The sequence below is a fragment of the Narcine bancroftii genome, chromosome 1, assembly GCF_036971445.1.
Source record: "Narcine bancroftii isolate sNarBan1 chromosome 1, sNarBan1.hap1, whole genome shotgun sequence".
Taxonomy (NCBI): Eukaryota; Metazoa; Chordata; class Chondrichthyes; order Torpediniformes; family Narcinidae; genus Narcine; species Narcine bancroftii.
The window spans coordinates 380,072,120-380,089,198 of record NC_091469.1 but is presented as its reverse complement, the minus strand read 5'-3'; the positions used below and the strand labels follow the sequence as shown (position 1 = coordinate 380,089,198).

General features: G+C 41.1%; 1 protein-coding gene across 8 annotated transcripts in view; it reads right to left on the bottom strand.

Annotated features, from left to right (window-relative positions):
- LOC138751311 (F-actin-uncapping protein LRRC16A-like) overlaps window positions 1–17,079 on the bottom strand; it is a 378,511-nt gene that overhangs the window by 168,649 nt on the left and 192,783 nt on the right. For all 8 annotated transcript variants that reach the window (XM_069913446.1, XM_069913453.1, XM_069913448.1 and 5 more), the window contains one exon: window positions 13,659–13,736. In XM_069913446.1, the coding sequence (XP_069769547.1) occupies window positions 13,659–13,736 (78 nt within the window). The remainder of the gene's footprint in view (window positions 1–13,658; window positions 13,737–17,079) is intronic.

Here is a 17,079-nt window from a genome sequence, read left to right as displayed (position 1 = left end):
AGTGCAGAGAGACCTAGGGGTACTTGTACACCAGTCTCTGAAGGCAAGCATGCAGGTAGAGCAGGCGGTTAAAAAGGCAAATGGTATGTTGGCCTTCATATCAAGAGGGTTTGAGTATAGGAACAAGGATACCTTACTGCAGCTGTACAGGGCCTTGGTGAGACCACACCTGGAGTATTGTGTGCAGTTTTGGTCACCTTATCTAAGGAAGGATGTTCTTGCAATGGAGGGAGTACAGAGGCGATTCACCAGGCTGATACCTGAAATGGCAGGAATGACTTATGAGGAAAGATTGCGCAAATTGGGATTGTACTCACTGGAGTTTAGAAGATTGAGAGGGGATCTCATAGAGACATATAAAATTCTGGCAGGACTGGACAGAATGGATGCAGATGGGATGTTTCCAATGATGGGAAAATCCAGAACCCGGGGCCATGGTTTGAGGATAATAGGCAAACCATTTAGGACCGAGATGAGGAGGAATTTCTTAACCCAGAGGGTGGTGAATCTGTGGAATTCATGGCCACAGAGGGCAGTAGAGGCAGGTTCATTAAATATATTTAAGAGGGAATTAGATATATCTCTTCAGTATAAGGGTATTAAAGGTTACGGAGAGAAGGCGGGGACGGGGTACTGAACTTTAAGATCAGCCATGATCTCGTTGAATGGCAGAACAGGCTCGAAGGGTCGAATGACCTACTCCTATCTTCTATGTTTCTATGTTGACATTTAAGTCGAAAAAAAATGCTTCAAGCTCCAGCCCCAAATAAGTAAGCAAATGTTGCACAGCACTGGTGCATGGGGGCTGGACCATTGGTTACTCAAAACATGCAGTATTGTTTTCTATTGTTAACCTCGACATGAACTATAACTACTGCCAAGGATAAAGAAAGTTAAGCCAATTAGAAAGCCATCAACTGCGAGAAAAGTGGAACCTCCTCAAATTTGGCTGCGCAGAGAGCATCATCTCCATCTTCTGATTGCTCCATGATAATCAACTCTAGAATGGAACCCATCAAGACTGTGTTACTAACAGGTATTACCAATATTGTTGGGCTGCAATGTGGCCTCTCATCTCCAGTCTTCTCAAGGGAGTGGAGGCGATGCAAAGAACCACAGTGATGGAATCAAACTGAGGAGGCAGGAGGAAGGTAGCTGGGCGATAGTCATGAGAGGGAAAGGGAACAAGCATTCATTGCAGGGCATGCCTGTGGCCATCCAATAACACCTACACCATTTTGAATACTGTTGATGGGAACGGCCTACCAGGGGCAAGACACGACGGTCAGATCTCTGGCATGGAGTCTGGTCTTGTGGCTTGGAAGGGAAGGGAGGAGAAGAGGTGAGCTGCAGGGATAGAGGATTAGCAAATGTACTTCCCTGTTTTAAAAAAGGTAATAGGGAGAATCCTTGAAATTATAGACCATTGAGTCTTGTCAGTGGTGAACTAACCATTGGAGAGGAATCTTAGGGACATGATTTATGAGCATTTAGAGAAATATAGTCTTCTCTGGTATAGTCAGCATGGTTTTCTGAGGGGTAGGCCATGCCTCATGGGCCTAATCAAATATTTTGAAGAAGAAACAAAAGAATTTGATGAAAGTAGGACAGTAGATGTGATGTATATAGATTTTAGTGAGGCATTTGACAAAGTCCCCTATGGGAGACTCTTTCAGTAAGTCACGAGGCATGGCATCCATGGACCTTGGCTGTGTGGATTCAGAATTGGCTTGCCTGCAGAAAGCGGATGATACCAGTGGATGGAATGTATTCTGGCTGGAGGAGAATGACGAGTGGAGTGACTTAGGGATCTTTTCTGTGTCCCCTGCTCTTTGTGATTTTTAACAAATGACCTGGATGAAGTAGAGGGAAGGATCAGTAAGTTTGCAGATGACACAAAGGTTGAAGGAATTCTATATAGTGTAGATGGTTGCCGTAGTTACAACGGGATTATAGACAGGATGCAGAATTGAGCGGAAAAGTGGCAGATGGAACTCAATCTAGATCAGTGAGAAGTGATGCATTTTGGAAGGTCAAACTTGAAGGCAGAGTATATGGTTAATGGCAGGGTTCTTAACAGTGTGGAGAAACAGAACAATCATTGCAGAAAGGGTGTTAAAGCTATGAAGAGGGTGCACAGGAAATTTAAGAGAATGCTGCCTGGATTGGAGAATGTTTCTTTTGAGGCAAGGTTAACAGTGCTCAGGCTGTTCTCTTTGGAGGTAACTTAATGGAGGTCTGCAAGATTATGAAAGGCATATATAGGGTGGACAGCCACTACCTTTTTCCCCCCACAGTGACAGTAGAAAATACCAGAGGACATTTGCTTAAAGCAAGGGAAGTTGGTAGAGGCTGATACAATGTTTCATTTAAAAGACTCTTAGACAGGCACAAGGGTACAAAAAAAATATTATGGATGTAATGTAGAGAAGGTTTAGTTTGTTGAGTAGGTTGCTATTGGTCAGCATGATATCATGGGCTGAAGGGCCTGTACTGTACAGTAATGTTCTACATTCTCTGTTCGAGGTAGAACACTACAGCACAGAAACAGGTCCTTTGGCCCTTTGAGTTATTGTACTGACCTTCACCCAGAGAACTCTCCATATCCCTCTCACTATTCAAATTGTTCTTAAAAGTCAAAATTGAGCCTGTAGTTACCAATTCAGCTGGCAGCTCATTCCACACTCTGCGTGAAAATGTTCCCCTTATTGATCCCTTTAAATTTTTCTTCTTACATCCTTTATGTCCTCTAGTTTTTATCTCTCCCAACTTCAGTGGATAAAGCCTGCTTTCATTTACTCCATCTATACCCATTATAATTTTGTATTCCTCTATCAAATCTCCTCTCATTCTTCTACACTCCAGGGAATACTGTTCTTTCCTTGTAGCTTACCGTATATGCTGGTGTTTATGATGGTCCTTGAACATTACAAATGTCACCCCAAAACCAGGGTTGTCTTATACGCCAAGAATAAAACCCGAACCTCAACAGCGAAGTCACAGCACTCTCCCGCGGGGTCCATCTACCCAGTTCAACTGCTGTCAGCTCTGTACAGGCTTTAAACAGCCAGTTAAATTTAGGGTTTGACTATTACACGCATACTATTTTTGCCCGTGGTAATTACCTGCATTGTTTGAGGTGTCAGAAACTCAGATGGGCAGGTGGGCAGTCTGGGTCGAGGTGAGAATCCATGTTCGGGTGCTCAGATGGGCAGGAGGCTGGGTCTGGGTGGTAGGTCTGCATTTGGGGCATGGGTAACTCAGATGGGTGGGTGTGGCTGGGTGACAAGTCCGAGTCTGGGGTTTTGGAAGCTTGGATGGGCGTGGGGTGGCTCGGACTAGGTAGCAAGTCTGCAGTCAGGGCGTCGGGAGCTCAGATGGGTGGGCGGCTGATGTGAGCGTCCATGGTCGAGGCATCAGGAGTTCTGATGGGCGGGCAACCGAGGCCTAGGTGAAAGTCTGCAGTCGGGCATCATGAGCTCGGATGGGTGGGCGGCCGGGAGAGTGAGCGTGAGTGAGTGAGTGTTGATTGTATATTAAATGAGCCTAGCAGCATCTCTCCACTGGTCAGCAATAAGTGTTAGACTTTAAGTGGTCTTATACAGCAAGTATAGCCCCAAACCTAGAACCTGTGCAAGCTATGGCTACTGCACCCCAGAACAAAGACTACACAGTCAGTAGCTGAGATGCAATGTGCTGACACGACCTGTGATTATGGGTACACAGAGGCCAAGCTTCATGGGCCTAATCAAATATTTTGAAGAAGAAACAAAAGAATTTGATGAAAGTAGGACAGTAGATGTGATGTATATAGATTTTAGTGAGGCATTTGACAAAGTCCCCTATGGGAGACTCTTTCAGTAAGTCACGAGGCATGGCATCCATGGACCTTGGCTGTGTGGATTCAGAATTGGCTTGCCTGCAGAAAGCGGATGATACCAGTGGATGGAATGTATTCTGGCTGGAGGAGAATGACGAGTGGAGTGACTTAGGGATCTTTTCTGTGTCCCCAGCTCTTTGTGATTTTTAACAAATGACCTGGATGAAGTAGAGGGAAGGATCAGTAAGTTTGCAGATGACACAAAGGTTGAAGGAATTCTATATAGTGTAGATGGTTGCCGTAGTTACAACGGGATTATAGACAGGATGCAGAATTGAGCGGAAAAGTGGCAGATGGAACTCAATCTAGATCAGTGAGAAGTGATGCATTTTGGAAGGTCAAACTTGAAGGCAGAGTATATGGTTAATGGCAGGGTTCTTAACAGTGTGGAGAAACAGAACAATCATTGCAGAAAGGGTGTTAAAGCTATGACTCTTTTCAAACCATAGAACATTACAGCCCAGAAAACAGGCCCTTCAGCCCTTCTAATCTGTGCTCTACTATTATTCTGCTTTGTTTCATTGACCTGGACCTATTCTATATCCTTCCATATCCCTCCCATCCATGTACCTATCCAAATTTTTCTTAAATATTAAAATTGAGCCTGTAATTCACCACTTCAGCTGGCAGCTTGTTCCACACTCCCACCACTCTCTGTGTGAAGAAATGCTCCCTAATGTTCCCTCTAAAATTCTCCCCTTTCACCCTTAACCCATGTCCTCTTGTTCGTTTCACACCTAACCTCAGAGGAAAGAGCCTACTTGCATTTACTCTATACCCATCATAATTTTGCTTACTTCTATCAAATATCACCTTATTCTTCTATGTTCTAGGGAATAAACTCCTAACCTCTTTTACATTTCCCTTTAAACTCAGTTCCTCAATTCCCGACAGTATCCTAGTAGATCTATTCCGCACTCTTCCAAATTTATTGATATCTTGTCCATAGATACTCCAAATTTGGCCTCACCAATGTCTTTTCAACTTTGCTATAAAATCCCAGCTCTGATTCTCAACAATTTATGGAGACCAATGTACCTAAAGCTCTCTTCTCAACTCTATTTAGCTGTGATGCCACTTTCAGCCAGGGAATTACTGAACCAAGCTCTGTTGGGGTAAATCATTAATCAGCGGTGTATATGTATTTGTATTCCCATATTTTCTTAAGTACACAAAAGTATGGGCCTCTGGTTAAACACCCTTAAGGAGGGGGTCCTTTCTAAAGCTGTACCTTCTACAAACATTCAAGGCAAACAGGGCCGGTAGCAAGGAAGTATTGTGAATGCCCCACACCTGCTCGTGGCCGTTGCATCCCCAAATTAGGTATTATGACCACCCCTCCCCCCCCACCTGCAGTGCTAGCATCACTAGTTTCCACACGATATAAGCAGCACATTGGAGGGGGAAATGTGACAGTGGCGGTGCATGGAGGATATTCGTGGTAGGTAGGGAGGCACCACCACCAACCACCCCTCCACCCCACGTTGAGCAAGTTTCAGAATGTCAGATTGCACCTCCCCACTCCCCCTCCCGATTAGACTTGTTCTGACGCCGACCCTGAAGGCAAAATACTGGAAAACATGAACACCCTCATCTCAGAAGCTACCTCTCGGTAAATGCAGAGAGAAATAATGAAATTCATCATGTAGTGGACAGGTGAGCACAACCTTCAGTTAATTAAGTAAAAGGATATTTGAAGCTGGAAAAAATTCTTGGACTATCCCTGATCATTGCTCTCTTTTATGGCTTTAAACCTGAACTATCGATAGGAAAATCAAGGTAATAATTTCTCTTCAAAAACCTCCAAATTTATTTGAAAGACCTGCAAAACAATACAGTTCCCTCTCCCTGGCCAGTATTCTCACACTGAAGCCTTAGCCATACTCAGTCAGCTACATTAGGCAGACCTCTTCATTTACAAGCCTGACACCAGTCTCTTGAAGTAGTCAATTTATGTCAAGCTCTCATGGGAAGAGATGACCAGGCAGAGAGAGGGAGAGACACTAGGATGTGCTCAAAGCTTTCTCAGTTGTTATGTGCAGGCAATGGACCATCTCACTTACCACCCACCAACCAGCCTCATATGTTGGTGGGGATGGGGGGCTCTTTCTATTCATACACGGTCTCATCAGCCACCATTGAGCAGGGGAAATTGTGGGAGACGAGCAGTACACATCCAACAGAATATTACCAATGTTTCACAAGGAGAGATTACATTAATCAGGCATGCACTTGCCAGAATGTAAGTGGCTGAAGATCAATTTGACAGAGATTTATGGAAATAAATTCATAGTAAGTCTAGAGAATTTTCTGTGGTTGGAGAATCCAGACTATGGATCCTGGGGAGAACTCAGCAACTATCTGTTCGTGCTGAGTGTTGTGGAAGTGTCGGGCACTCTCCCACAAAAAGCAGGTGCTCCATTAATAATACTAAATTTGAGATTTGTATATTTTTGCTATCCAAGCGTACTAACGGGATATGGTGCCAACAGTGTCTATTTCCTGTGGATTTAAAATTCAGAGCAAAGATATGGAGGCTCCAAATATTTCAGACAACGTGCAGGATTGCAAATTGACTTTAAATATTTTGGCTAAAGACTCCACTCCAGAACCCTCTTATTTTGAGGCATTGATAAACATGTAACTTAGATAGCAGAGGGAGCCATTACACCGATTGCATTTATCCTCTATATCCTTGAATCCCTGCAGAAATACATGATAGCATTTACATCCCAATCTCGTAACACTGGAAGTCTGATACGAGTCCCTCTACTACACAATAGATTAAAGATATCAGTTTCTTTATTAAACTGGAGAAAATCAAATTCACATTTAAAGGGTCCACTGGAAAATTTGTCCATAAATAGCAACCCTTTATGCATTATTTCTCTGAATTAAGAGTCCTTATGGAGTAAAAGACTAATGGTGAGATGGTTGTACCAGTACAATCGGTAATATACTGAAGATACTGTCAGTAAAGGTGCCAAGGTGGTCAGAGAGTGGGATGTCCTGGCATGTATCGAGGGTGTATGTATGTTAGTTTTCCTGTTTTAAGAGAAAGTAGGAGTACAATTATATCTGTATAATGAGTACAAAGTTGTTTTTGATGTTCAATACATATATTTTTGAAAAAAGATAGAGGCAGTGAAAGGTGGGCGCACATGCACACACAAACACATATACACACACAAAGTTGAAGTCTGGAGAAAGTTTTACACAGCTCAAGCTAAAGTTGATGCTAGAAAGCAGCATTTTAATGGTCATAATCTAGGCTCTTCCTCACAGATGGAGGATTAAAAATGTATTAATTTTGCAAGGATCTGGAAATCACATCTATCTGTCTTTAAAGGGAAGTTTGAGATGGATTTTTGTTCAAGGTGATCTCATGGTAAGAATCTGAATCTGTCCCATTTTATCCGTGCATAGAAAGTAATTAGCACAATAAAGCATTCCATATTTATCAGAAAATAGGAAAGAACTTGCTACAATACTGAATGCTCCTGTCTACTTTTTGCTCATACCTTGCAGAAGGGCTCATGCCAAAAGGTTAATTATATACCTTTATGGACAATACATGACCTGCTGACTTTCTCCAGTATTTTGTAAAAGCCTGTTGTACAGTCATTTGAGTTTGTGCTTGCTTGCTGCTACCTCAGCTCACCACAAGGGGAACAAGTCCATGGGGCATTTTTGGATCTAGCCCTGAAGACAAAAGGATGCAAGGTGCTTTTCTGGTGCCTTGATTAAGATCTTTGTGTCCTCTCTAGTCACAGGTGAGCTCTAGAAAACTTAAGAATAGCTGTTGTTGTACCTTTGTTTACAAAATGAAGTCAGGATAATATGGACCAGTGGGCTTCCATCACTCATAGGAAATTATTGAAGACTCTTAAGGATCTGGATTCACTTGCATTTGGAAAAACATGGACTTATTAGGAATGGCTTTGTGTGGGAGAAGTTACATCTCATAAACATGAGGAAGTGACAAAACTGACAGATGAAGGTGAAGCAGTGGATGTTGTGAACAAAGACTTTAATAAAGTATTTGACAAGGTCATTCATGGCTGGGTGATCCAGAGGATTAAGTCACATGGGATCCACAATGACTGCTAGCTTGGATTCAAACTTGTCTTGGTCAAAAGGCCCTTTTATAAAGCAAAAATTCCGAACACCAAGGCAGAGATTCTCTGCCCTCACGTTGGAAAACTTACCTTCATAAATGGTCCGTGAGTGGCTGCAAGGCAGTGACTCCAATCCCTCTCCAAGGTAATGCTAGAGGGGTAGCAGTACACTCCACCTCTCCACATAAAGGTACATACGCTGCAAGCGGATGACTAGGGGAGAGCTGATGACATTGCGATGATGCCGTCAGCTTGCAACCCAATTCACTTCTCTCTCTCACACACACACACTCACTCACCCCTCTCCCTTCATGAATCTCTCAAGGCAGGGGCCTTCAGGGCACGGACAGCCAGTGGGGGCCATCAGACAATAGCAGCCGGGGTGAGCTGCTCAAGCCTCTGGCATCTCACTGGGCCACTTTGGCCTTCGGGGCCACACCTCAGTGCAGCAGAGCAATGGGTGTCAACCCTACCCATTATCCCCCACATAGCTGGAACTGTTCTGGGAAGCACAGAGCGATTCCAGCTGCATGGGGGATTATGGGTAGGGAAGACAGCCATTGATCTGCCATGTATTTATGACGGACGGCACAATGGCAACAGTCACCCTGCTTACAGTGGATCCAGATGATGCACCAAGACGCTGCTCTGCATAAATCCAGCGCTGGATCATCCTTTTAGGGCTGCTCCATAAACAGGTAATTTAAAATTTTTATCCGCATTTGAAGCTGGCCTTGAAGTGGAGGCCTGGCACAAAAACACCTGAACAAAGCAGAGGACAGTGGTGGAGGGCTGCTATTCTGACTAGAGGTCACTGAGAAGGGTGCTCTGCAAGGATTAATAGATGGACCTCTGTTGTTTGTAATATACATGAACGAATTGGATGAGTTTGTAAATGTTTTGATGAGCAAGTTTTCTGATGACACAAAAATTCATAGAATTGCTGATAGTGAAGTTTGTCAAAGGATACAGATCAGATGAAAGTTTGGGCAGAGAATTGGCAGATGGAGTTTAATCCAGTCAAATATGAGGTGTTAAATTCTGGGAAGTTAAATGCAAGAAGAAAATATACAGTTAAAAACAGAACCCCTTGGTGAATAGGATTAATGAATATCTTCCTGATTTAATATAGATCAGACGGGTTTTGTTTAAAATAGGCAAACTTCGGAGAATATAAAGTTTTTAAGTATAATTCATTTAGCTCAGAAAAAAGATCTGATTCTTATTGTAGCTTTAGATGCTGAAAAAGTTTTTGATAGGTTAGAGTGGGATCTTTTATTTAAGGTGTTAAGTAAATTTGGTTTTGGTATTAATTTTATAAATTGGATTAATGCCTTGTATCAAAGTCCTAAATCTAAAGTGATTACTAATGGACAGATATCTCAACCTTTTAAATTAAAGAGATTTAGTAGGCCAGGGGTGTTTGCTTTAACTATTGAACCATTTGCACAAAAAATTAGAGATGATCAACAATTGAAGGGATTTGAGATAAATCAGGTACAACATAAATTAGTTTATTTGCTGATGATGTATTAGTTTATTTAACTCAAGCACAAATATCATTACCAAGACTTTATAGACATTTATTAACTATGGGAAAATATTGGGATAGAAGATAAATTGAGATAAAAATGAAGTAATGAAACTTGTAGGAGGAGATTATTCACAATGTAGATAAGAGGTTCATTTTTAATGGACAGATAAGATTAAATATTTAGGTATACGTATTGATACTATTTTGAAAAATTTATATAAATTAAATTATATTCCATTACTTAAAAAGATAGAGGAATATTTTTAAAAATGGGTTAGTTTACCAATTATGATAATTGGGAGAGTTAATTGTATTAAAATGAATGTTTTCCCACAACTTCAGTATTTATTTCAAACTTTACCTATATCTCTACCTCAATTTTTTTCAGGATTTAAATAAACAAGTTAGGAAATTTCTTTGGAAAGGGAAGATGGTAAGAAAGTCATTAGAAAAATTAACATGGTAATGTGAACAGGGAGGATTACAACTTCCCAATTTATAAATTATTATAGAGCAGCACAATTAAGATTTTTAGTCTTTATGTTTGGTAAAATTAAACCATCATGGGTGGATATTGAACTAAATGAGATAGAAGTTAAACCAGATGAGTTTATTTACAAATGGGATTTAAAATCCAATGTAATAGTTAAGGAAGCTCTGATATTAGAATATTTGTTGACTATTTGGAATAACCTCCATTTTCTTCAGGCTGACTTCCAGGCCAAACATTTTGGCAGTTTCCGCAAAACAGGACGTCAAGCGCTGAAGAGCTGGCTCTGAATGGGCAACTAAAGCGGCATCGTCTGCAAAGAGTAGTTCACGGACAAGTTTCTCTTGTGTCTTGGTGTGAGCTTGCAGGCGCCTCAGATTGAAGAGACTGCCATCCGTGCGGTACCGGATGTAAACAGCGTCTTCATTGTTGAGGTCTTTCATGGCTTGGTTCAGCATCATGCTGAAGAAGATTGAAAAGAGGGTTGGTGCGAGAACACAGCCTTGCTTGACGCCATTGTTAATGGAGAAGGGTTCAGAGAGCTCATTGCTGTATCTGACCCGACCTTGTTGGTCACACAAAACTCAAAACGGTCAACCAGTTTACCTATCTAGGCTGCACCATTTCATCAGATGCAAGGATCGACAATGAGATAGACAACAGACTCTCCAAGGCAAATAGCGCCTTTGGAAGACTACACAAAAGAGTCTGGAAAAACAACCAACTGAAAAACCTCCTGTTCGGCTCCGAATCATGGGTCCTCTACCGGCATCACCTACGGCTCCTAGAACGCTTCCACCAGAGTTGTCTCCGCTCCATCCTCAAAATTCATTGGAGCGACTTTATCCCTAACATCGAAGTACTTGAGATGGCAGAGGCCGACAGCATCAAGTCCACGCTGCTGAAGATCCAGCTGCGCTGGGTGGGTCATGTCTCCAGAATGGAGGACCATCGCCTTCCCAAGATCATGTTATATGGCGAGCTCTCCACTGGCCACCGTGACAGAGGTGCACCAAAGAAGAGGTACAAGGACTGCCTAAAGAAATCTCTTGGTGCCTGCCACATTGACTACCGCCAGTGGGCTGATATCGCCTCAAACCGTGCATCTTGGCGCCTCACAGTTCGGCGGGCAGCAACCTCCTTGAAGAAGACCGCAGAGCCCACCTCACTGACAAAAGACAAAGCAGGAAAAACCCAACACCCAACCCCAACCAACCAATTTTCCCCTGCAACCGCTGCAACCGTGTCTGCCTGTCCCGCATCGGACTTGTCAGCCACAATGGAGCCTGCAGCTGACGTGGACTTTTACCCCCTCCATAAATCTTCGTCCGCGAAGCCAAGCCAAAGAAAGAATGGAATAAAGTTAAATTAGAAATTGAGAGATATACTCTTTCATTAAAAACACCAGTAATTAATTCTTTGTTGATTTTTTTCAAAAGATAACCCTTTTTTAAATATATGGTATTATAAGGGAATTTCTAATCTGGGGTATTGTTATTACAATAAAAGATTGATATCTTTTGATCAATTAATGGTTAAATATGGTATACCTTTTAACACATTATTTTGTTATTTTCAATTGAGGGCCTTTTTGAGAGAAAAATTGGGACTGGAATTTATTTTAAAAAGATCTTTCAAATTTGGAACAAATTATAGTTCCTTTAGTCCTTCACCACACTATATGAATAATTGAAGTTCTCCATTCACGTAAAATGACAGCATATGGTTGTAGGTAATAAATACAATGGTTCATTGGTTAAGTTATTGGGCGTGGTTAACCTATTGGGCAAGCAGTCAGAATTCTGCACTGCTGATCAAGAGACACAAGTTTGAATCTCACAATGGAAGCTGACCAATTTAAACCCGACAAGTTAACAGCAATAATGAAGGTAATCATAAACTGAAAAAATTGCTCTAAAATCCCAGAGGTGGGAATTTGCTCCCCTTCCCCAGACTGGCCTTAATAATGAGACTCCAATCTCACCAATGTAGTTGACTCTCAGATGCCCCCTCAGTTCAGCATCATCCACATCCCATCAGTAATTAAAATAAAAACTTGTTTGCCCATAATTTGCCACTGCAACAAAGGCAATACTTTTGTTTTTGGCTTTCGTACTTGTAAAACTGACAAAAACCTCTCCTGTATGCAAATGTGCAGCTAAATCTAGAAAACTTGTTGGGAACATCCTCTCTCCACAGGTGCATTTTGTCAATTTTCAGAGATGGAATCAACACAAAAAAAAGAGACATAAATTGCAACTTTTGATATCTTGCTGAAAAAAAAATTGAAAAACATTAAACATTGTAGACAAAGTATTGTGACAGAGTATATAGATATGTTTTTGTGAGATAAATTGGGAAAGGTTTGTTAGAGTAGGTTACTTACAAACACTTTAAAACAGACCTTATTTGAAATACTGGAGCTCTGCTAATGCTAGACATATCCACTCCACAGCTTTTGCAAGAGCTTTGAAGAGTGCTCAAGAGACTTCACTAATGGATTGTTGTTTACAAAAGGCAACAGATGAAAGATCTTGTTGGAGCCACAGATTGTCTGGAAGACAACTTGCTGTTCTAAGAGGGTCATACGGTTTTGCAAGCAGAGAGTAAAACAGGCTTTCTCTCAGAGAAAGAGAGAGAGAGAGAGAGAGAGACAGACAGACAGACAGACAGACAGACAGACTTCTACAGTGTTACAGCCAGCAGAAGCAGCTGGGACAAGAACAGGACAAGCTGGCAAGCTTGTGGAAAGCCCCATTTGGAAGATGGCCTGGTCAAAGCCCTTGTGGTTCATGAAAGAGGAGAGGACTGGCTGTTTAATGTTTCACTTGGAATAAGAGAAACAAAAAGGAATTCTGTGGTGACCTGAAAGAAAGAGGTTATCATCTGGAGAACCCTGAAGGGGTAAGTTTTGTCAGCAAGATACTGAAGTGGCTGATTAAAAAGGAATAACAAATCTCTCTCTGAAAACTGCCAAGAACCTTCCTGAGCGGCACCAAAGCCTGGTGAATTTTATAAATGTTAAATTCTGTGCACAGTACAAGAATTGCCTGCAACCAGTGGAGGAATGAGAAGTGAGATTGGACTGTGAACCAAAGAACTTTTCTGAACTTATACACACATTACATACACATGTGCATGTTAAATACATCAATAGTGACAAGTTAAAGTGTGATTCTATTTTCATGTTTAAGAATAATTAAAAGCAACTTTTGTTTAAGTAACCATTTGTCTTGGTGAATATCTATTGCTGCTGGGTTTTGGGGTCCTCTGGGCTCGTAACAGTATTAATTTGCCTTTAATGACATTTGACGATGGAACAATTTCTCTGGTCCCAATAAACCTCTTACCTGTGCAGAAAATCACTCAGAATTACATAAAGAAAAATATCCTGATGTAAAAACTCTTCAGTCAATCAACTACCAGGACGATATAATTGAAAGCTTGACATATTCTCAATAGATGGTGGGAAACTGCATATCAGGTCAAAGATTGAGATATCCACCCTGTATCCTGCTTCATCCTGATAGGCAGGTTGCTTGGAAGCATCACCAGTTGCTTAGTCATTGAGTGCAAAATCCATATAATTCCTTTCAAAATATATAAGTACCAACCATATGAAACACATGTACATACCAGATCTAATGCACTGTCAGTGTTTGACAAATCAAGGTGAGCAATTGAATTTGGCTGAGCCAGGAAATTGCACAGGTTCTGCAAAAAGGACAAACAAAATAAAACTGAATTAAAGACTTGAATATTTTACTCAAGCATCAAAATGCAAAAGATCAATTTTATTTCTGGCTCTTAACTTGAATCCTAAGTGCTTAAAAGGATTGCGTCTAACAATCATTGGTATTTAGGAAAGGTCAATGTAAGAGATGAGCCCACACTGCAGGAAGCAATGCCACGTCAGTGAAGTAAACAATCAACTGTTAACACTGCATGATTTACACAGCACTTCTCATGAAAAAAAAGCACCTCAAGGTTGTTGAAAGAAATCGGGCCTCGAAAGCTGATCACAGGCCACAAAAGTGGACAATACGTCAGAAGTCTGGTTGAAGAGTTTTAAGTTGTAAAGGAAGAAGAATTAACTGCAATGATAACCAGAGCACAGCATATGGTATCTGGGGGCATGGCTACTTATGGTGGAGTGAATGAGATCTGAATTTTTCAAGAGGTTCGACTGGGGAAGGTTATAAGGCTGGAGGAAATTAGAGATATAGTGGTGGGGGAAGGCAGTGAAGATGGGAAAATAAGAATTCCACTTTTTAAAACTGAGCTCTGCCAAAAGTGCACAATGGAAAATCTTTATGTCCCAACAATTGTCGAGGAACTTTGATCACCTTGAAACCATTAAGTTCCACAATGTGACATGATCAATGACCACTCTCGTTCATGACCCTTTATTATCTCTGAGCTGGAAAGTGTCCTGACTTCCTCCTCATCCTAAGAAATCCAACAGGTTTAGAGGCTGAAAGAATCCTCTTCATGCAAATTTTGGTTATTCAGCTAAATTTCATACGATCATTTACATAAATAATAATAATCATTGCTCCACACTGCATCAGACTTTTAGAATAAACACTTTCAATTATGCAATTCTTGATAGTTATAAATTTTATTTGTGTATCTTAAGCATTTCCAGCCCTAATTGCTCTCAATGGTAACATCTGAATATAAAACATGGTTTCAGATGTTAAAATCTGTAACAGTGACTTCGAGGACCCATTCCCATTAGTAGTAGACTGATGGTTGGAGGAATTCTGAGTCATTTGAGTAGATCTTCAGACAGGATTTTTCTGATCCCACAACACCAAACAGAGGTCTCTCAAACAAACATTGAAATGCAGTAGAGGCCTGAGATAACCATGCCCATGTAATTTGATTTACCATCAGAGATCAAATTATCCTGTCTCACATCATTACCACCTGCAATCATCAAAATGTCAATTATTGCTCATTTGCAACAGGACAACAGTATCCCAACCACCAGTGCTCAGTAGCCCACTTACTGCCGTATCAAATGGACTACTATATGTAATTAACATGTGAAGGGAGATTACTACTACAGTATCCCAACCACCAGTGCTCAGTAGCCCACTTACTGCCGTATCAAATGGACTACTATATGTAATTAACATGTGAAGGGAGATTACTACTACAGTATCCCAACCACCAGTGCTCAGTAGCCCACTTACTGCCGTATCAAATGGACTACTATATGTAATTAACATGTGAAGGGAGATTACTACTACAGTATCCCAACCACCAGTGCTCAGTAGCCCACTTACTGCCGTATCAAATGGACTACTATATGTAATTAACATGTGAAGGGAGATTACTACTACAGTATCCCAACCACCAGTGCTCAGTAGCCCACTTACTGCCGTATCAAATGGACTACTATATGTAATTAACATGTGAAGGGAGATTACTACTACAGTATCCCAACCACCAGTGCTCAGTAGCCCACTTACTGCCGTATCAAATGGACTACTATATGTAATTAACATGTGAAGGGAGATTACTACTACAGTATCCCAACCACCAGTGCTCAGTAGCCCACTTAATGCCGTATCAAATGGACTACTATATGTAATTAACATGTGAAGGGAGATTACTACTACAGTATCCCAACCACCAGTGCTCAGTAGCCCACTTACTGCCGTATCAAATGGACTACTATATGTAATTAACATGTGAAGGGAGATTACTACTACAGTATCCCAACCACCAGTGCTCACTAGCCCACTTACTGCCGTATCAAATGGACTACTATATGTAATTAACATGTGAAGGGAGATTACTACTACAGTATCCCAACCACCAGTGCTCAGTAGCCCACTTACTGCCGTATCAAATGGACTACAATATGTAATTAACATGTGAAGGGAGATTACTACTACAGTATCCCAACCACCAGTGCTCAGTAGCCCACTTACTGCCGTATCAAATGGACTACTATATGTAATTAACATGTGAAGGGAGATTACTACTACAGTATCCCAACCACCAGTGCTCACTAGCCCACTTACTGCCGTATCAAATGGACTACTATATGTAATTAACATGTGAAGGGAGATTACTACTACAGTATCCCAACCACCAGTGCTCAGTAGCCCACTTACTGCCGTATCAAATGGACTACAATATGTAATTAACATGTGAAGGGAGATTACTACTACAGTATCCCAACCACCAGTGCTCAGTAGCCCACTTACTGCCGTATCAAATGGATTACTATATGTAATTAACATGTGAAGGGAGATTACTACTACAGTATCCCAACCACCAGTGCTCACTAGCCCACTTACTGCCGTATCAAATGGATTACTATATGTAATTAACATGTGAAGGGAGATTACTACTACAGTATCCCAACCACCAGTGCTCAGTAGCCCACTTACTGCCGTATCAAATGGATTACTATATGTAATTAACATGTGAAGGGAGATTTTACCTAATATAAGTAATCAAGCTAAGCCCAAGGACGTCAAAAGCACTTCAGTCTAGTTTGCCCTTTGACTGTTAATATATTGCTAACTACTTCTTTCTCGTCTCTACTCATTTAAATTTTTAAAAGCAAACAAAATATATTTTCTAATGGAAGATTATATCCCAAAATGTTCATCCCATTTAAATTATTCTGTGTCTTTTTTCCTTTTAAAACAGCAGTAGTTGGCATAGACTATTCTCCCATTTCATTTTAAAGCTGACTATTCTAAAACAGAGAGGAATGTATTTTGAAAATTAATTGCTTTCAATGTTCCAATTGTTCCAGGCTTCCAGAGGATAACAAAATTAAATTCTCGCATTATAAACCCTATTTCCTTTCTCTTTCTTATGCTCCTACAATGGGAAATATGTCTTCACCAACAAAGAGCAGAGTAAGTAGGTACATGTTCCTGTGAATCTGTGCAATTACTTTGTCTGATTGTGGTCCTTGGGGGATGGATAACCATAGATGCTGGTGATCTTTAAATCACGGGCTGGATAGGGACAGGGTGGCTTGGGAAGTTATGATGGGCCAAGATCCAAAAAATTCTGTGGTGTG